The sequence below is a fragment of the Hemiscyllium ocellatum genome, chromosome 21 (genome assembly GCF_020745735.1).
Source record: "Hemiscyllium ocellatum isolate sHemOce1 chromosome 21, sHemOce1.pat.X.cur, whole genome shotgun sequence".
NCBI classification, from domain to species: Eukaryota; Metazoa; Chordata; class Chondrichthyes; order Orectolobiformes; family Hemiscylliidae; genus Hemiscyllium; species Hemiscyllium ocellatum.
In genome coordinates, this window is record NC_083421.1 from 24,546,683 (window position 1) to 24,558,760 (window position 12,078).

At 39.8% G+C, this 12,078-nt stretch overlaps 1 protein-coding gene across 3 annotated transcripts in view; it reads left to right on the forward strand.

Annotated features, from left to right (window-relative positions):
* pnpla7b (patatin-like phospholipase domain containing 7b) overlaps positions 1 to 12,078 on the forward strand; it is a 335,345-nt gene that overhangs the window by 113,670 nt on the left and 209,597 nt on the right. For all 3 annotated transcript variants that reach the window (XM_060841292.1, XM_060841293.1, XM_060841294.1), the window contains exons 16-19: positions 957 to 1,034; positions 6,856 to 7,061; positions 8,897 to 9,028; positions 11,666 to 11,789. In XM_060841292.1, the coding sequence (XP_060697275.1) occupies positions 957 to 1,034; positions 6,856 to 7,061; positions 8,897 to 9,028; positions 11,666 to 11,789 (540 nt within the window). The remainder of the gene's footprint in view (positions 1 to 956; positions 1,035 to 6,855; positions 7,062 to 8,896; positions 9,029 to 11,665; positions 11,790 to 12,078) is intronic.

The following is a 12,078-nucleotide window of genomic DNA, read 5'->3' on the forward strand; positions in this document are numbered from 1 at the left end:
ATAATTAGTGCTCTGCCTAACTTTATTAGTTAGTTGCAGAGTTTGAGTGATGGAAGGGAACAGCACATAGGATTTCATTCAGATCTTCATGTCGATGAAAAAAAGCAAATTGAAAGCGTTATGTAATTAATCCCATTCTCCTGCTAGTTTCTCATACTCTTTTAGTCCTCAGGTATTTCCATCCACCTCTCTTTTGAAAAAAGTTAAATCTGCTTTCACTATGTTTTCAACTAATGCATTTGAAATAATGTACTGTGTATTCTTTACACCTCATGCGACCCCAATTTTCTTGCCAATTATCTTTAATCTCTTCTGTAATTACAGTCCTTTTCCCTCGGGTGACATTAAAAGAAACCATCTGTTTCTGCACCCCCTTATAAATTATATCGCGTAATTTATATTGCCTTATATTTCCAATCACGCTTAAATTGTTTCTCATTTCTCTGCATTAAATTTCAAAGGCCAATTTTGCCAGAATCTGTCCTTCTGAAATTTGTTACTATCCTTCTCACTGTTCACTGATACCTTGCTTAGTTCTTTTCAGCATCCAGGCTCAGTGGTAATGGGCAAGTCTCCAACAGGTTAGCACAGTGACAGTCATCCTCCTTCCATGTGGAGTCAAACTGACTGTAATTGAAGCTGAGCCTCTAACAACCCTGCAGCAATATTTTAAAAAAAGATCAATTTTTATTATCTCCAGGCTGAAAGATTAAACGTTTGGTGTGATATGTATCAGATGAGAACTTCCTTTCCTGCCCTTGAGATAGGATTACTGCAGTAGAAGTAAAGTTGAAATGTAGGCCAAATATGGCATCTAAGACTTTACATTTAGCTGCCCAAAGTCCAGCCACTAATCAGAGTCCTTTTCACAGAACGAGAGATTTCGAAGTTGGAATGACAGAAAGATGGGTTGAAAAGGTTTACCCTTATCTCTGCTTTTTGTCTTGGTTTCTTAGGATCCTTTACTGCTGGATGGCAGAGTAATTCTTCAACAGGTTAAAGCTGGAACAGTTGTAGCAAAACAAGGTGACCAGGTAAGAGGACTGCATTCGCTTAAGCTCTTCAAGCATGAACCTTCCAGCAGTGTATACAAAAGATTTGATTTGATTGTAAGTGCTGCAAAGTGTGCAGGTGCTGCGAAGAGGAACCTGATGTCATTGGATAGCAACGGACGTGGGTATGGATCGCCGCTCTTTCGTCAGCAATGGTAAGAGAGAGCCGCAGGTTAGGGACAAGAGATGTAGCAGCAGCCTCAGCCACCAGTCAGGGCCATCCCTCTCCTGAAAGGTTCTTTCCCCAGCTAGAGAGGGCTGGAAGCTCAGTTTGCTCCGGGTCAGTGTGAAGCAATGCTTGCGCTGATGCTTCCTGTGGCCAGCAGATGTCGTGGGCTCTATTTGCCCGTATGTAGGGTATGTTTTGGGTAATTGCTGTTATTGGCAAATGTGGACGTAACTAGCTGGACTCCTAGGCAACGAAAAGTGCTGAACAGGTCATAATTATTGCCCGTCGCTGTGTTATGATCCTGTTAGGCGAGGTGAACTGATGCTGTGCTTCGTTCCTCTCCTCCACTGACCACAACAGAAGTTTGAATTTAGAAAGGAAAGTGATGTTGCCAATTTTTTATATATATTGGACTGTGTATATCACTTAGTCTTCAAAGCAAATTCCTTCAATAATAAATAACAAACTGATTTATTGCAAACAAACCTTCCTCAAGCAAAGATACAAAGCTAATTAACAAACCTTTTAAACTTTACAGATGCATACACCTAAACCTCGTAAACGTGCACACACAACCTCCACAATAGAAGAAAAATATCAATCCTCTGTTGTGTTATCTTGAAAGATATTGGGCAAGTAACAGTTCAATTCAGGAAAAAAGAATTCACAGATTATCCAAATGTTAGTCTATGCTGAAATCACTTTCCACTTATAGCTGACAGGTTTCTTTTTTTTGGAGATGGTGTAAATCTCACATTATCTTTTAGGAATACGTCACTTGTGATGAGCCCTTCCAGTAGGTTTTCAGCTTGCACATTTAATAAGAGGGTTGTCAAAAGAGAGAGAGAGAGAGCAAAAGTAGTTGCTCCAGGCAAGCTATCCCCTCACTGTTCAAATTCAAAAACTTTATTGCAGCCACAAACTGGGTCATGTGATCTCAGTGTTGCAGACTCAGAAACTTCAAGGTATCAACATGTTCAGTCAATTACCTTCTGTACTAATATTTCACGGAATGCATCTTCAGAACACTTAGTAATGGTGGAACTTCTTGAAACCACTGCAGGCCCTGAATGAATCTGAATGGTGCATGTTGAGTCCATAATTCTGCTGCTTCTGTCTGAACTCTCACCAAATCCCAAATCATGGCTTCAAGTTATTGGAACAATGCCTCCTGTTTTAAAGTTCTTATTGTGGCCTTTACCCCCATGTGGCTTTGCCTTTCCCTATTGCTGTAATCCCCTCCAGCCTCCATCCCCTGAGCTATCTTCACACATCTCATTCTGGCTTCCTGAACACCCTTAAACTTAATCGTCCACTACTGACTTCACCATACCCAGCTGCCTGAGCACCATAATGCTCTGAAATTCTGTTTTATCCTCTCTGTCTTTAAGTTGTTATTTAAAACCTGTCTCAACTTTTATTTGTGTGGCTTGGTGTTACGTATAATAGTGTCTCTGTATTTCAATTATGTTGAAGGTACTTTACAAATACAATTTGATGCTTTTATCCTAAACTATGAAAGTTATTGAGAAATTTTTCACAACATACACCTCCAAATAAGACACAATGGTAAGTGGACAACTCAACAAAAGAACTGATTTTTGAAAGGTAACATAAGAAACAAACAGGAATAGATGACACAGTCCCTTGAACCTGTTCTGTTAAATGCAAATCTTTGGGCTCATCTCCATTTTGGCTCATTTCCCATATCCTTTGATTCTCTCAGAAACCGTAGATCTGTTTCACCTCAGTAATGTGTACCTTCCACAATGGAGCATCCATAACTTTGTGAAACAGAGAATTGCAAAGATCCATATAGTCTTAGTAAAGGAATTTCTCCTCATCTCAATCTTGAATGGTCATTCTTTTATTCTGCGATTGTGCTCCTGTGTTCTAGATTTTACAGCCAAAGTAAACCATCTCTCTGTTTACCCTGTCACAGATCCCTTCAGAATCTTGCACATTTCATTGAGATCACTTCAGGTTCTTGTAAACTCTTCTTAGCTTAGACCAACACACTCTTATCCTTGGACTCAATCTAATCGGTCATTGCTGCACTACCAGTAATGTATAGCTTTCCTTAAATGCAGAGTCCAAAATTGCACAGTGTACTTTCAAGTAGGTTCTCACCAAAACCCTTTGTAACAGTAGCAAAACTTAATTATATTTATGCTCCTTTGTGGTGGAGGAACCTTTATTTGAGACATTCAAGAGGGCAAAAGATGATTACTTGAATCAAAACGACATGAAGGGTTAGGAGAGAAGAAAAGACCGGAGGCCAACTCATTCAGAGGGGTGGTGCAGACACAATGAACATAAGAACTACGTCTGACCCTTCGAGCCTGCTCCGCCATTCAATAACATCATGGCTGATCTTTTTGTTGACTCAGATTCACTTGCATGTGCTCTCACCATATCCCTTAATTCATTTATTGTTCAAAAAATATCTACCTTAGCTTTAAAAACATATACTGAAGTAGCATCAACTACTTCCCTGGGCAAGGAATTCCCAAGATTAATAACCGTCTGGGTGAGGAAGCTCCTTCTCCATTCAGCCCTAAATCTGCTCCCTCTAATCTTGAGGCTCTGCCATCTTGCCCTAGCTTTTCCTGCCAGTGGAAACATCTTCTGTACTTGTATCTTATCTATTTCCTTCATAATTTTACATGTTTCTATAAGATCCCCCCCCCCCCCCCCCCCCAATTCTTCTGAATTCCAATGAATATAATCCCATCTACTCAGTTTGTCCTCATAAACCAACCCCTTCAACTCCAGAATCAACCTTGTGAACCTCCCCTGGACTGTGCTCTAGTGCCAGAACATCCTTACTGAAGTAAGGAGACAAAAAGTGCACAGTTCTCCAGATGTGGCCTCACCAGCACCAAATACAGCTGCAACATAACCTCCCTGTTTTTAAACTCAATCCCTTTCGCAATGCAAAACAAAATTCCATTTGCCTCCTTAATTACTTATTGTACCAGCAGACAACCTTCTGTGATTCATGCACAGTGATACCCAAGTCCCTCTGCAACGTTTTACCATTCAAATAATAATCCTTTTTCCTGTTACTCCTACCAAAACGGATGATTTCACATTTATTAACATTGTATACCATCTGCCAGAATTTTGCTCACTCACTCAAAGTATCAGTGGACCGAATGCACAATAACAATTCTGTGATTCTTTGGTGCGCTGCATGAGTGGGCAGGTAAGATCCTCATAGATGCCCAAAGAGGACAGCTGTCATCTGAATTCGATGGTGTGTGACTGGAACATTAATTACACTGCAATCAAACATCATTGTTCAAAATGTCTTTCATGAACCGAAGGAGGTGTATGAACTGGGATGCAGTTTGCTTTGCGTCTTGCTTGACAGAAATTCGTGGAGCCTTTTCAATACACCTGGTTTTAAAAATTCAGAGGTCACTAGCATTAATGAAATTGTGTGGCTTCTGATAAAAAGTTCTTTATTGCGGTAATATAACATCACCCATGAAGTGGACAGCTTATTTGGAATTCTAGCTGGAATGATGGTGATAATTATTCAAGAGAGATGTGCCTATGTGTTTCTCTGATAAAGTTGTGAAGTGTTATTTTATTTTTAATTTTTTGTTTGTCATGTTGAGGAATAGAGTTCCTTCACATTTGACGTGTTTGGTGTCAAGTGAAGCTCTGATGTTGCTTGTGCCTTAGTCGAATTTCCCATGCCGATCTTTCAATAGTCTCTGTGAATGAGATTGTCTCATCGTTTGGCAGAGGAAGGATAGTCAGTATGAGAATCATGCCATTAAGAATCAGTATTATATTGTCCTGCTAAATGTACAATTGTAATATTTTCATTGTCAGTTGGAAGATATTCTAATCTGGAAACAAAGTTCATTGAAGGATGAGGGGCTTGAGGCAGTTGATATAGTTTGTTTTAAGTGATCCAGGGAAACTTGTTGCTTCTTGCTGTCCATTCTTCCCTCTTCATCCTTTCCTGCTCACTCCACCCACTTCATATCTCTGACTCCCATTTCATCCTTCCTCCTTCACTCCTTGATCTCTCCTCCCAGATCTGCCTCCATTTGTCGCCCATCATTGATCCCATACTCTCTTTTCTGAATCTTTCTCTACCCTTCTCTTTGAACTCCTCCTTCCCCTTTATATCCCTTCCCCTCAACCAACCCCATTTATTTAATCTCATTTTCTATTTTTCTGTTTCCGGTTTTCTATTTATCAAATAGCGTTCAAGAAATCTCCACATCTTTTATCCTCTTCAGCTGTTTTAATTTTTTCCAGGAATATGATCTTTTTTGCGTGATCTTTGATGTGAAGTTTTCCCGTGTTTAGGTCCTAATCTCTGGAATTCTAACCTGAAAGCTTCACGTCTCTTAGTCTTTTGGAGACCTGTCCTGTATCCGTTTCTATCTGAATGCATTCCTGTGAAGCACCTTGGAATGTTTTACAACATTGAACATACTATGTTGTTTTAACTAGCCTATATTGACTATAATGCCATTCTGGCCCCATTTTAGTTTAAATGGCGAGGCTATTGCGTGAGATCGCATGTGCGTGGAATGATCACGTTATATCAGAACTAACTATATTTTATTCACTTTCGGTGAGAAGGTGGGGTTTCATTCAATTTATTCTAATATACATGTCCTTGAGGATGTACATTTTGTATTGTTAAACACAACACAATTAAACAGGTAACTCATTCTCCTCTACCTGTCAAAGTAATGGCTTAACTATAAGTTTAGCAATACTGGGACACAGTTAAGCACTAGTCAAATGGTATTGACATAGGCAAGTGACCACTGAACTATTTTGGAATTTACAACTTTACAAACTAAAGTGTTCTCTCAAGCTATTGGACTTCCAGTCTGCAGCATGGTCTCCTCTCAAATCTTGAGTTTCAGAAAGATGATGGTGATTTTTAACCTGTTTTCTATACAGTTTGACTTGAAGGGCTGCCAAACGAGAGCCTTGAAACCTAGGCTGCCAACCTATGGAGAGACCTAAATCTCACTGAAAATCCTCTTGGTTCTATCCCCTTCTTTCTAATTTGGCCAATTGTGAAACTGTTGGAAGCACTGACTGCAAGTTGATTAAGACACTGGGCAAGCAATAATCCTCATGGTCTCTACTGCCATTTTTCAGAAGAGCCAGATTATATCTATCTAACTGCAAGTTTAAAAATTCATCTCTTGCTGCATTTATATTGTTCTAAGGCTTTCAATTCCTGCAATATCCATTGAGACCCTGCAAATCCTCACTTCCCCTTCCCATCCAAGCTAATTCTCAAATTGAAAAGCTGGCGTACATCGTGTCTGGGTTCAGCGCACCATGCTTAGCTTTGCAAACCAACAGATTCAAACTCAATGTCCTCCCAAAGTCATTGGTTACTAGCTCGCTCTTTCATTTTGTACAATCTGTCTCCAACCCTTGATGTTCTGCAGACTGCAGTTGGCACCAGAAGGTTATTTATGAACACCAGCGCTGAGTGTTTTTGCTGCCAGAGAAGCACGGGGAGAGGGTGGTGGGGGAGGTCTGTTGATACGTGAGTGAGGTTGTTTGTTTTTGTCGAAAATGGAGTGGTGCCATATGCAGAAAAGAGAACTCACTGCCTGCACTTCTCTTCTTCTTTAGGATGTCAGCATTCATTTTGTGATATCAGGACTGTTGCATGTTTACCAGCGGATGATTGACAGGGAAGATGAGAATTGTCTGTTTGTGGCTCATCCTGGAGAGATTGTAGGACAGCTTGCTGTGCTGACTGGTGAACCTCTCATCTTCAGCATCAAGGCCCAAAGGGACTGCACTTTCCTTTGCATCTCCAAATGCCACTTTTACGAGTAAGTTCAACAGTTTTCCCAACTGTGTTTTTCAACTGCTGTCTTTATTTAGAAAGGGATTGAAGTATTTGAGCTTTTATTTTTATTGATTGAATTGATAGATAATTTTGAGGCTCAAGAAGAAAATGTGGCACACTAGTTGATTTTCCTCTTTTAGAGAATAAATATCTCCATCAGAACTATACTTGGAGACTTGTGCTGTCTAAAGATTTAATAGTTTAAGAATCCAGTTGGGGGGCGCCATGATTAAAGAGAGTCTGCAATGTCACCAGTGGCAGAAAGGTGTAATTAGTGTGGCAAGTTTACACAGGCCATTTCCATTATAAATGTAAAACTATTGTTATTGGTTATAGCTACGTAAGTGAGAATGCAATGCATGATTTTAAAGTTGGACTGAATTCATCTGAGTCTCCTGCTTCAATTATTCCTTCTTAATGATGTTGCATACAGCAAGATGATGAGATACCAAGTCGTAAAATATTAAATTTATATATCCATAAATTTATCATGCATTTCATTGACAATAGCTAAGCACGTTTCTTGCATTGATCTGTCCTTTTCCCTAAGATACTGATACCTTGTGACTTTTGCACAGTGATTTGTAAGTTTGATGATCATAGGGACTTGGTACTGGTTTATATCAGGAACTGACATTTCTAATATCCAAAATAAAGCTAAAATATTTTTTAGAAAATTGTGATGTAAAGTTTTTTTTTCTCTTGTTTTTGTGTCCTCTAAAACCTTCATGCAAGTTTTTGCTGAAGGCATAACATTCTGACCAAAATGCTCTGAGCTAATGTCAACGCAAGCACTATACTCGATTTCCCCAGAAACTTTTATTGATCAGAATTACTGGAGTGTTTGCTTTGGTTTTGAGCAGTTTCTTTAGATTAGATTCCCTACAGTGTGGAAACAGGCCCTTCCGCCCAACCAGACCACACCAACCCTCTGAAGAGTAACCCACCCAGACCCATTTCACTCTTTTTAAAAAAAAATGACATAACACTACGGGTAATTTAGCATGGCCAATTCATCCGACCTGCACATCTTTGGACTGTGGGAAGAAACCAGAGAACCCGGAGGAAACCCACGCAGACACGGGGAGAGTATGCAAACTCCACACAGTCACCCGAGGCTGGAATCAAACTTGGGACCCTGCTGCTGTGAGTCTGCAGTGCTAACCACTGAGCCACCATGTCGTCCCTCAGGTAGTTTGAAAACCCATTTGAAGAAAAGAAGAAGCGAACAAGAGAACTATTAGTAGAGAAAGGGTGAAAGATGAGAAAATCGACAAACTGCAGAATAAAGAAATAGACCCTCTTTTCAAATAGAATTCTATCATCTTTATTGAGTATGCAGGCAGGGCTTTAGTTTAGCTTCTTATTCAAAGAATGACCATATTTAACAATATGGCACTTCCTCACAATTCACAACTCAGGTATCAACAACTATTTATGTGTACGTATTGTCTCAGGTTAGAAAAATCTCCCAAAGTGCTTCACCAACCTAAATAAAGCCATATTCAGAGACAAAACAATGTTTGTTTTTTAAGCTGTAGAAATTTAGTAGGGAGTTCCTGAGAGTGGAACTTAAGTGATTCTTAGCTTTGACTATGATTGATTGATTGGGTCAAATCCAGGACTGAGGTTTGAACTCAATCTTTCAGCCCAAGATAAGCTTAGGGATCCAAATTAATTTGTTAATGGTATGATCATCCTGTTTATCACAGTTATGGTTCACAAGACACCATGTTGGCCAAACCTGTTTTATGTGACTCAATTTGATTGACAGAGAGTACACAATATGCTGTATTGCTTTTTGTTTCATTCTTAAAGGATAATGAGGGAGAAACCAAATGTGGTGTTAACCGTAGCTCACACTGTGGTGAGGAGAATGTCTCCATTTGTGCGACAGATTGATTTTGCCTTGGATTGGATGGCGGTAGAAGCTGGACGAGCTGTGTACAGGTAGGAGAGCCAATGCAAATATTTATATGTACTTCATGGATATCTTAGTAGGAAAAATGCACTTTGCAATGTAGAATAGACTTCACAAGAAGATCCAAGATTCTTTGTCCTAAGTTGAATTAGATAATCTGGTCAAAGTAATAATGTGGGTGATGCAGTTGGATCTCCCTGTATCCCTGTTCTAAGGGTAGGGGAGAGAGGGTAGAAACATCAAAAATATTGATCAGAATATACTGTAATGAATATCCTCATGATTGGGACAAAGGACTGGAAATTCGTAAATTGGATTCACGTAATGAATCAATAAGTTTCAATCATTTTGAATTAATGTATGGCTATGAGGTAATAGATCCTCTGAAACTAATTAGAGAAAAGTTTAATTTTCCATGATGTATGATGCACCTATATTCTGTCAGTAACTCACAAGAACCTGTAAAAATAGCTCTCAAGTACCTCAGAACGTTCCAAGGCACTATAAAACAACGGGCCAGCAGGCCAGGTTCCATTGAACCAGAGGATGAGGTATTGGCAACATGATATTATGTAAGGTATGTGATTGATGCATATTTGAATGCAAATTAATTTCGATTTTTGAATTTTGGACTAGTAGAATATAAGCTTTCTGCATGTCAGAAAGGGTTTAATGATTAACATATATGTTTTTCTGTAATCATAATTATTTTTAAAACAGTCTGAGGCAGATAAGCCAGGGATGCTGATGGGAATTTGTTTACACTGGGAAGTTTTTACGAGCAAACATAGTTAATAATTGCACTTTGTTTTCAGTTTAGAAAGTTAGGGATTGATTCTTATTTCTATGTAGTTTCAGTCGGGCCCAAAGTCTTGGCTAAAACTGGATGTGTAAAATTGTTGCACCTGAGAAAGGGAGGTGATTTGGGACTGTTAAGAAATAGATTCACCTCCATGTAATGAGTTTAATTTGTAAATTCCAGGCAGGAAATCATCTGAAGCTGAGAAAGTTTAAGGATTAGAGTGGTGCTGGAAAAGCACAGCAGTTCAGTCAGCATCAATGTTTTCAGCCACATGCAGAACCTGGGTGGATATCATCCTTGAATCAAGGGACATGGAACAGTGATGGTGATGCCAGATTAAGAGGATGTGGACAGGATGGGATTCACCCAATAAAGTTTTGTAAATCTGGAGAAAACATTGAGAAAGAAAGAAATATGCTCTCTTATGGGATGTGGGTGTCACTGGCTGGTCCAGCATTTATTGCCCTTGAGAAGGTGGTGGTGGTGAGCTGCCTTTTTGAACCGCTGCATTCTAAGTGCTGTAGATCCACAATTCCCTGAGGAAGGAAATTCCAGGATTTTGATCCAGTGACGGTGAAGGAAGAGTGATATATTTCCAAATCAGGATGGAAAATGACTTGAATGGAACTTGCAGATGGTGGTGTTCCTATATATCTGCTGCCCTTGTCCTTCTAGATGGAAGTGTGTTGTGTGTTTGGAAGGTGCTGTCTAAAGATCTTTGGAGAATTTGTAATGCACTTTTCATGGCCTCAGGACATTGCAGAACACTTGATAGCCAGTTGAGTACTTTTGAAGTGTATTTCCTACTGTGACAGACATCTTGAAAAATGTCCAGATTACAGAGGAGGAAGTGCTAGATGTCTTGAAACGGTTAAAGGTGGATAAATCCCCAGGACCTGATCAGGTGTACCCGAGAACACTGTGGGAAGTTAGAGAAGTGATTGCTGGGCCTCTTGCTGAGATATTTGTATCATCGATAGTCACAGGTGAGGTGCTGGAAGACTGGAGGTTGGCAAACATGGTGCCACTGTTTAAGAAGGGCGGTAAAGACAAGCCAGGGAACTATAGACCGGTGAGCCTGACCTCGGTGGTGGGCAAGTTGCTGGATGGAATCTTGAGGGACAGGATGTACGTGTATTTGGAAAGGCAAGGAATGATTTGGGATAGTCAACATTGCTTTGTGCATGGGAAATCATGTCTCACAAACTTGATTGAGTTTTTTGAAGAAGTAACAAAAACGGTTGATGAGGGCAGAGCATTAGATGTGACCTGTATGGACTTCAGTAAGACGTTTGCCAAGGTTCCCCATGGGAGTCGAAAATGTTGGTGCTGGAAAAGCACAGCAGGTCAGGGAGCATTGCAAGAACAGGAGAGTCAAATGTGTTTCGGGCATAAACCCTTCTTCAATATCCTCATCCTCATGTTTACAATGGATGTCATCAAAAGTAAATTTAGGGAAAGGTTTCAGTATTTGCAGTGTACTAACAAATAGCATTTGTTCGGAACGTTTGACTGCACTGTCTCACTAGAGCTAGCAAGTTGGCGTTTCTAGCAATTTGATGGATCTGTTGGTGTTTGGATAGGCTATAGGAGATAACCATTGTAACTTAATATCTGGATTTTAAAAAGTTGTATGTCGTCATAGAAGTATAACTTACTGCAGTTAATGCGGATATGTTTTGTGCTAGGCAATTGAAAATACACAAACAAATAAAATATGACTGGAGGCTCGATCAACTGTATCCTAAATGAATTGTCCTCAACATGCAGACTGTACACTGAGTTACATTATTTGGATCCGCAAGCCCATCTTGTTTTCCAGGTAATAGTCATAATGACTTTGTGATCTCTGTATTTTTCACAGGCAAGGGGACAGATCAGACTGCACGTTTATTGTGTTGAATGGTCGATTCCGATCCGTCATCATGAGGGATGATAAGAAGAAGGAGCTGGCAGGAGAATATGGCCGTGGAGACCTCATTGGAGTGGTTCGTAGTAAAGCATTGTACGATTCTATTATAAATATCGGATGGTCGGTCATGTTCTGATCTGCTAAATGGTGTGTTTGTTTGAGCAGCTGGGATCAGGAATGCGACTTCTAGTTCTGAGGACATTGATTTATATCATACTGACCCAAGAAATGGCATTAGTGAGGCAGGAAGCTTGCCCGATCTGACACTCTACAGCAAATTCTGTGGGCTAATATAGACTTATTTTTGGACCACATCACTAGTCAAAGTCCTGAATACCATCCTTTGTGACTGCATTAATGCTGCT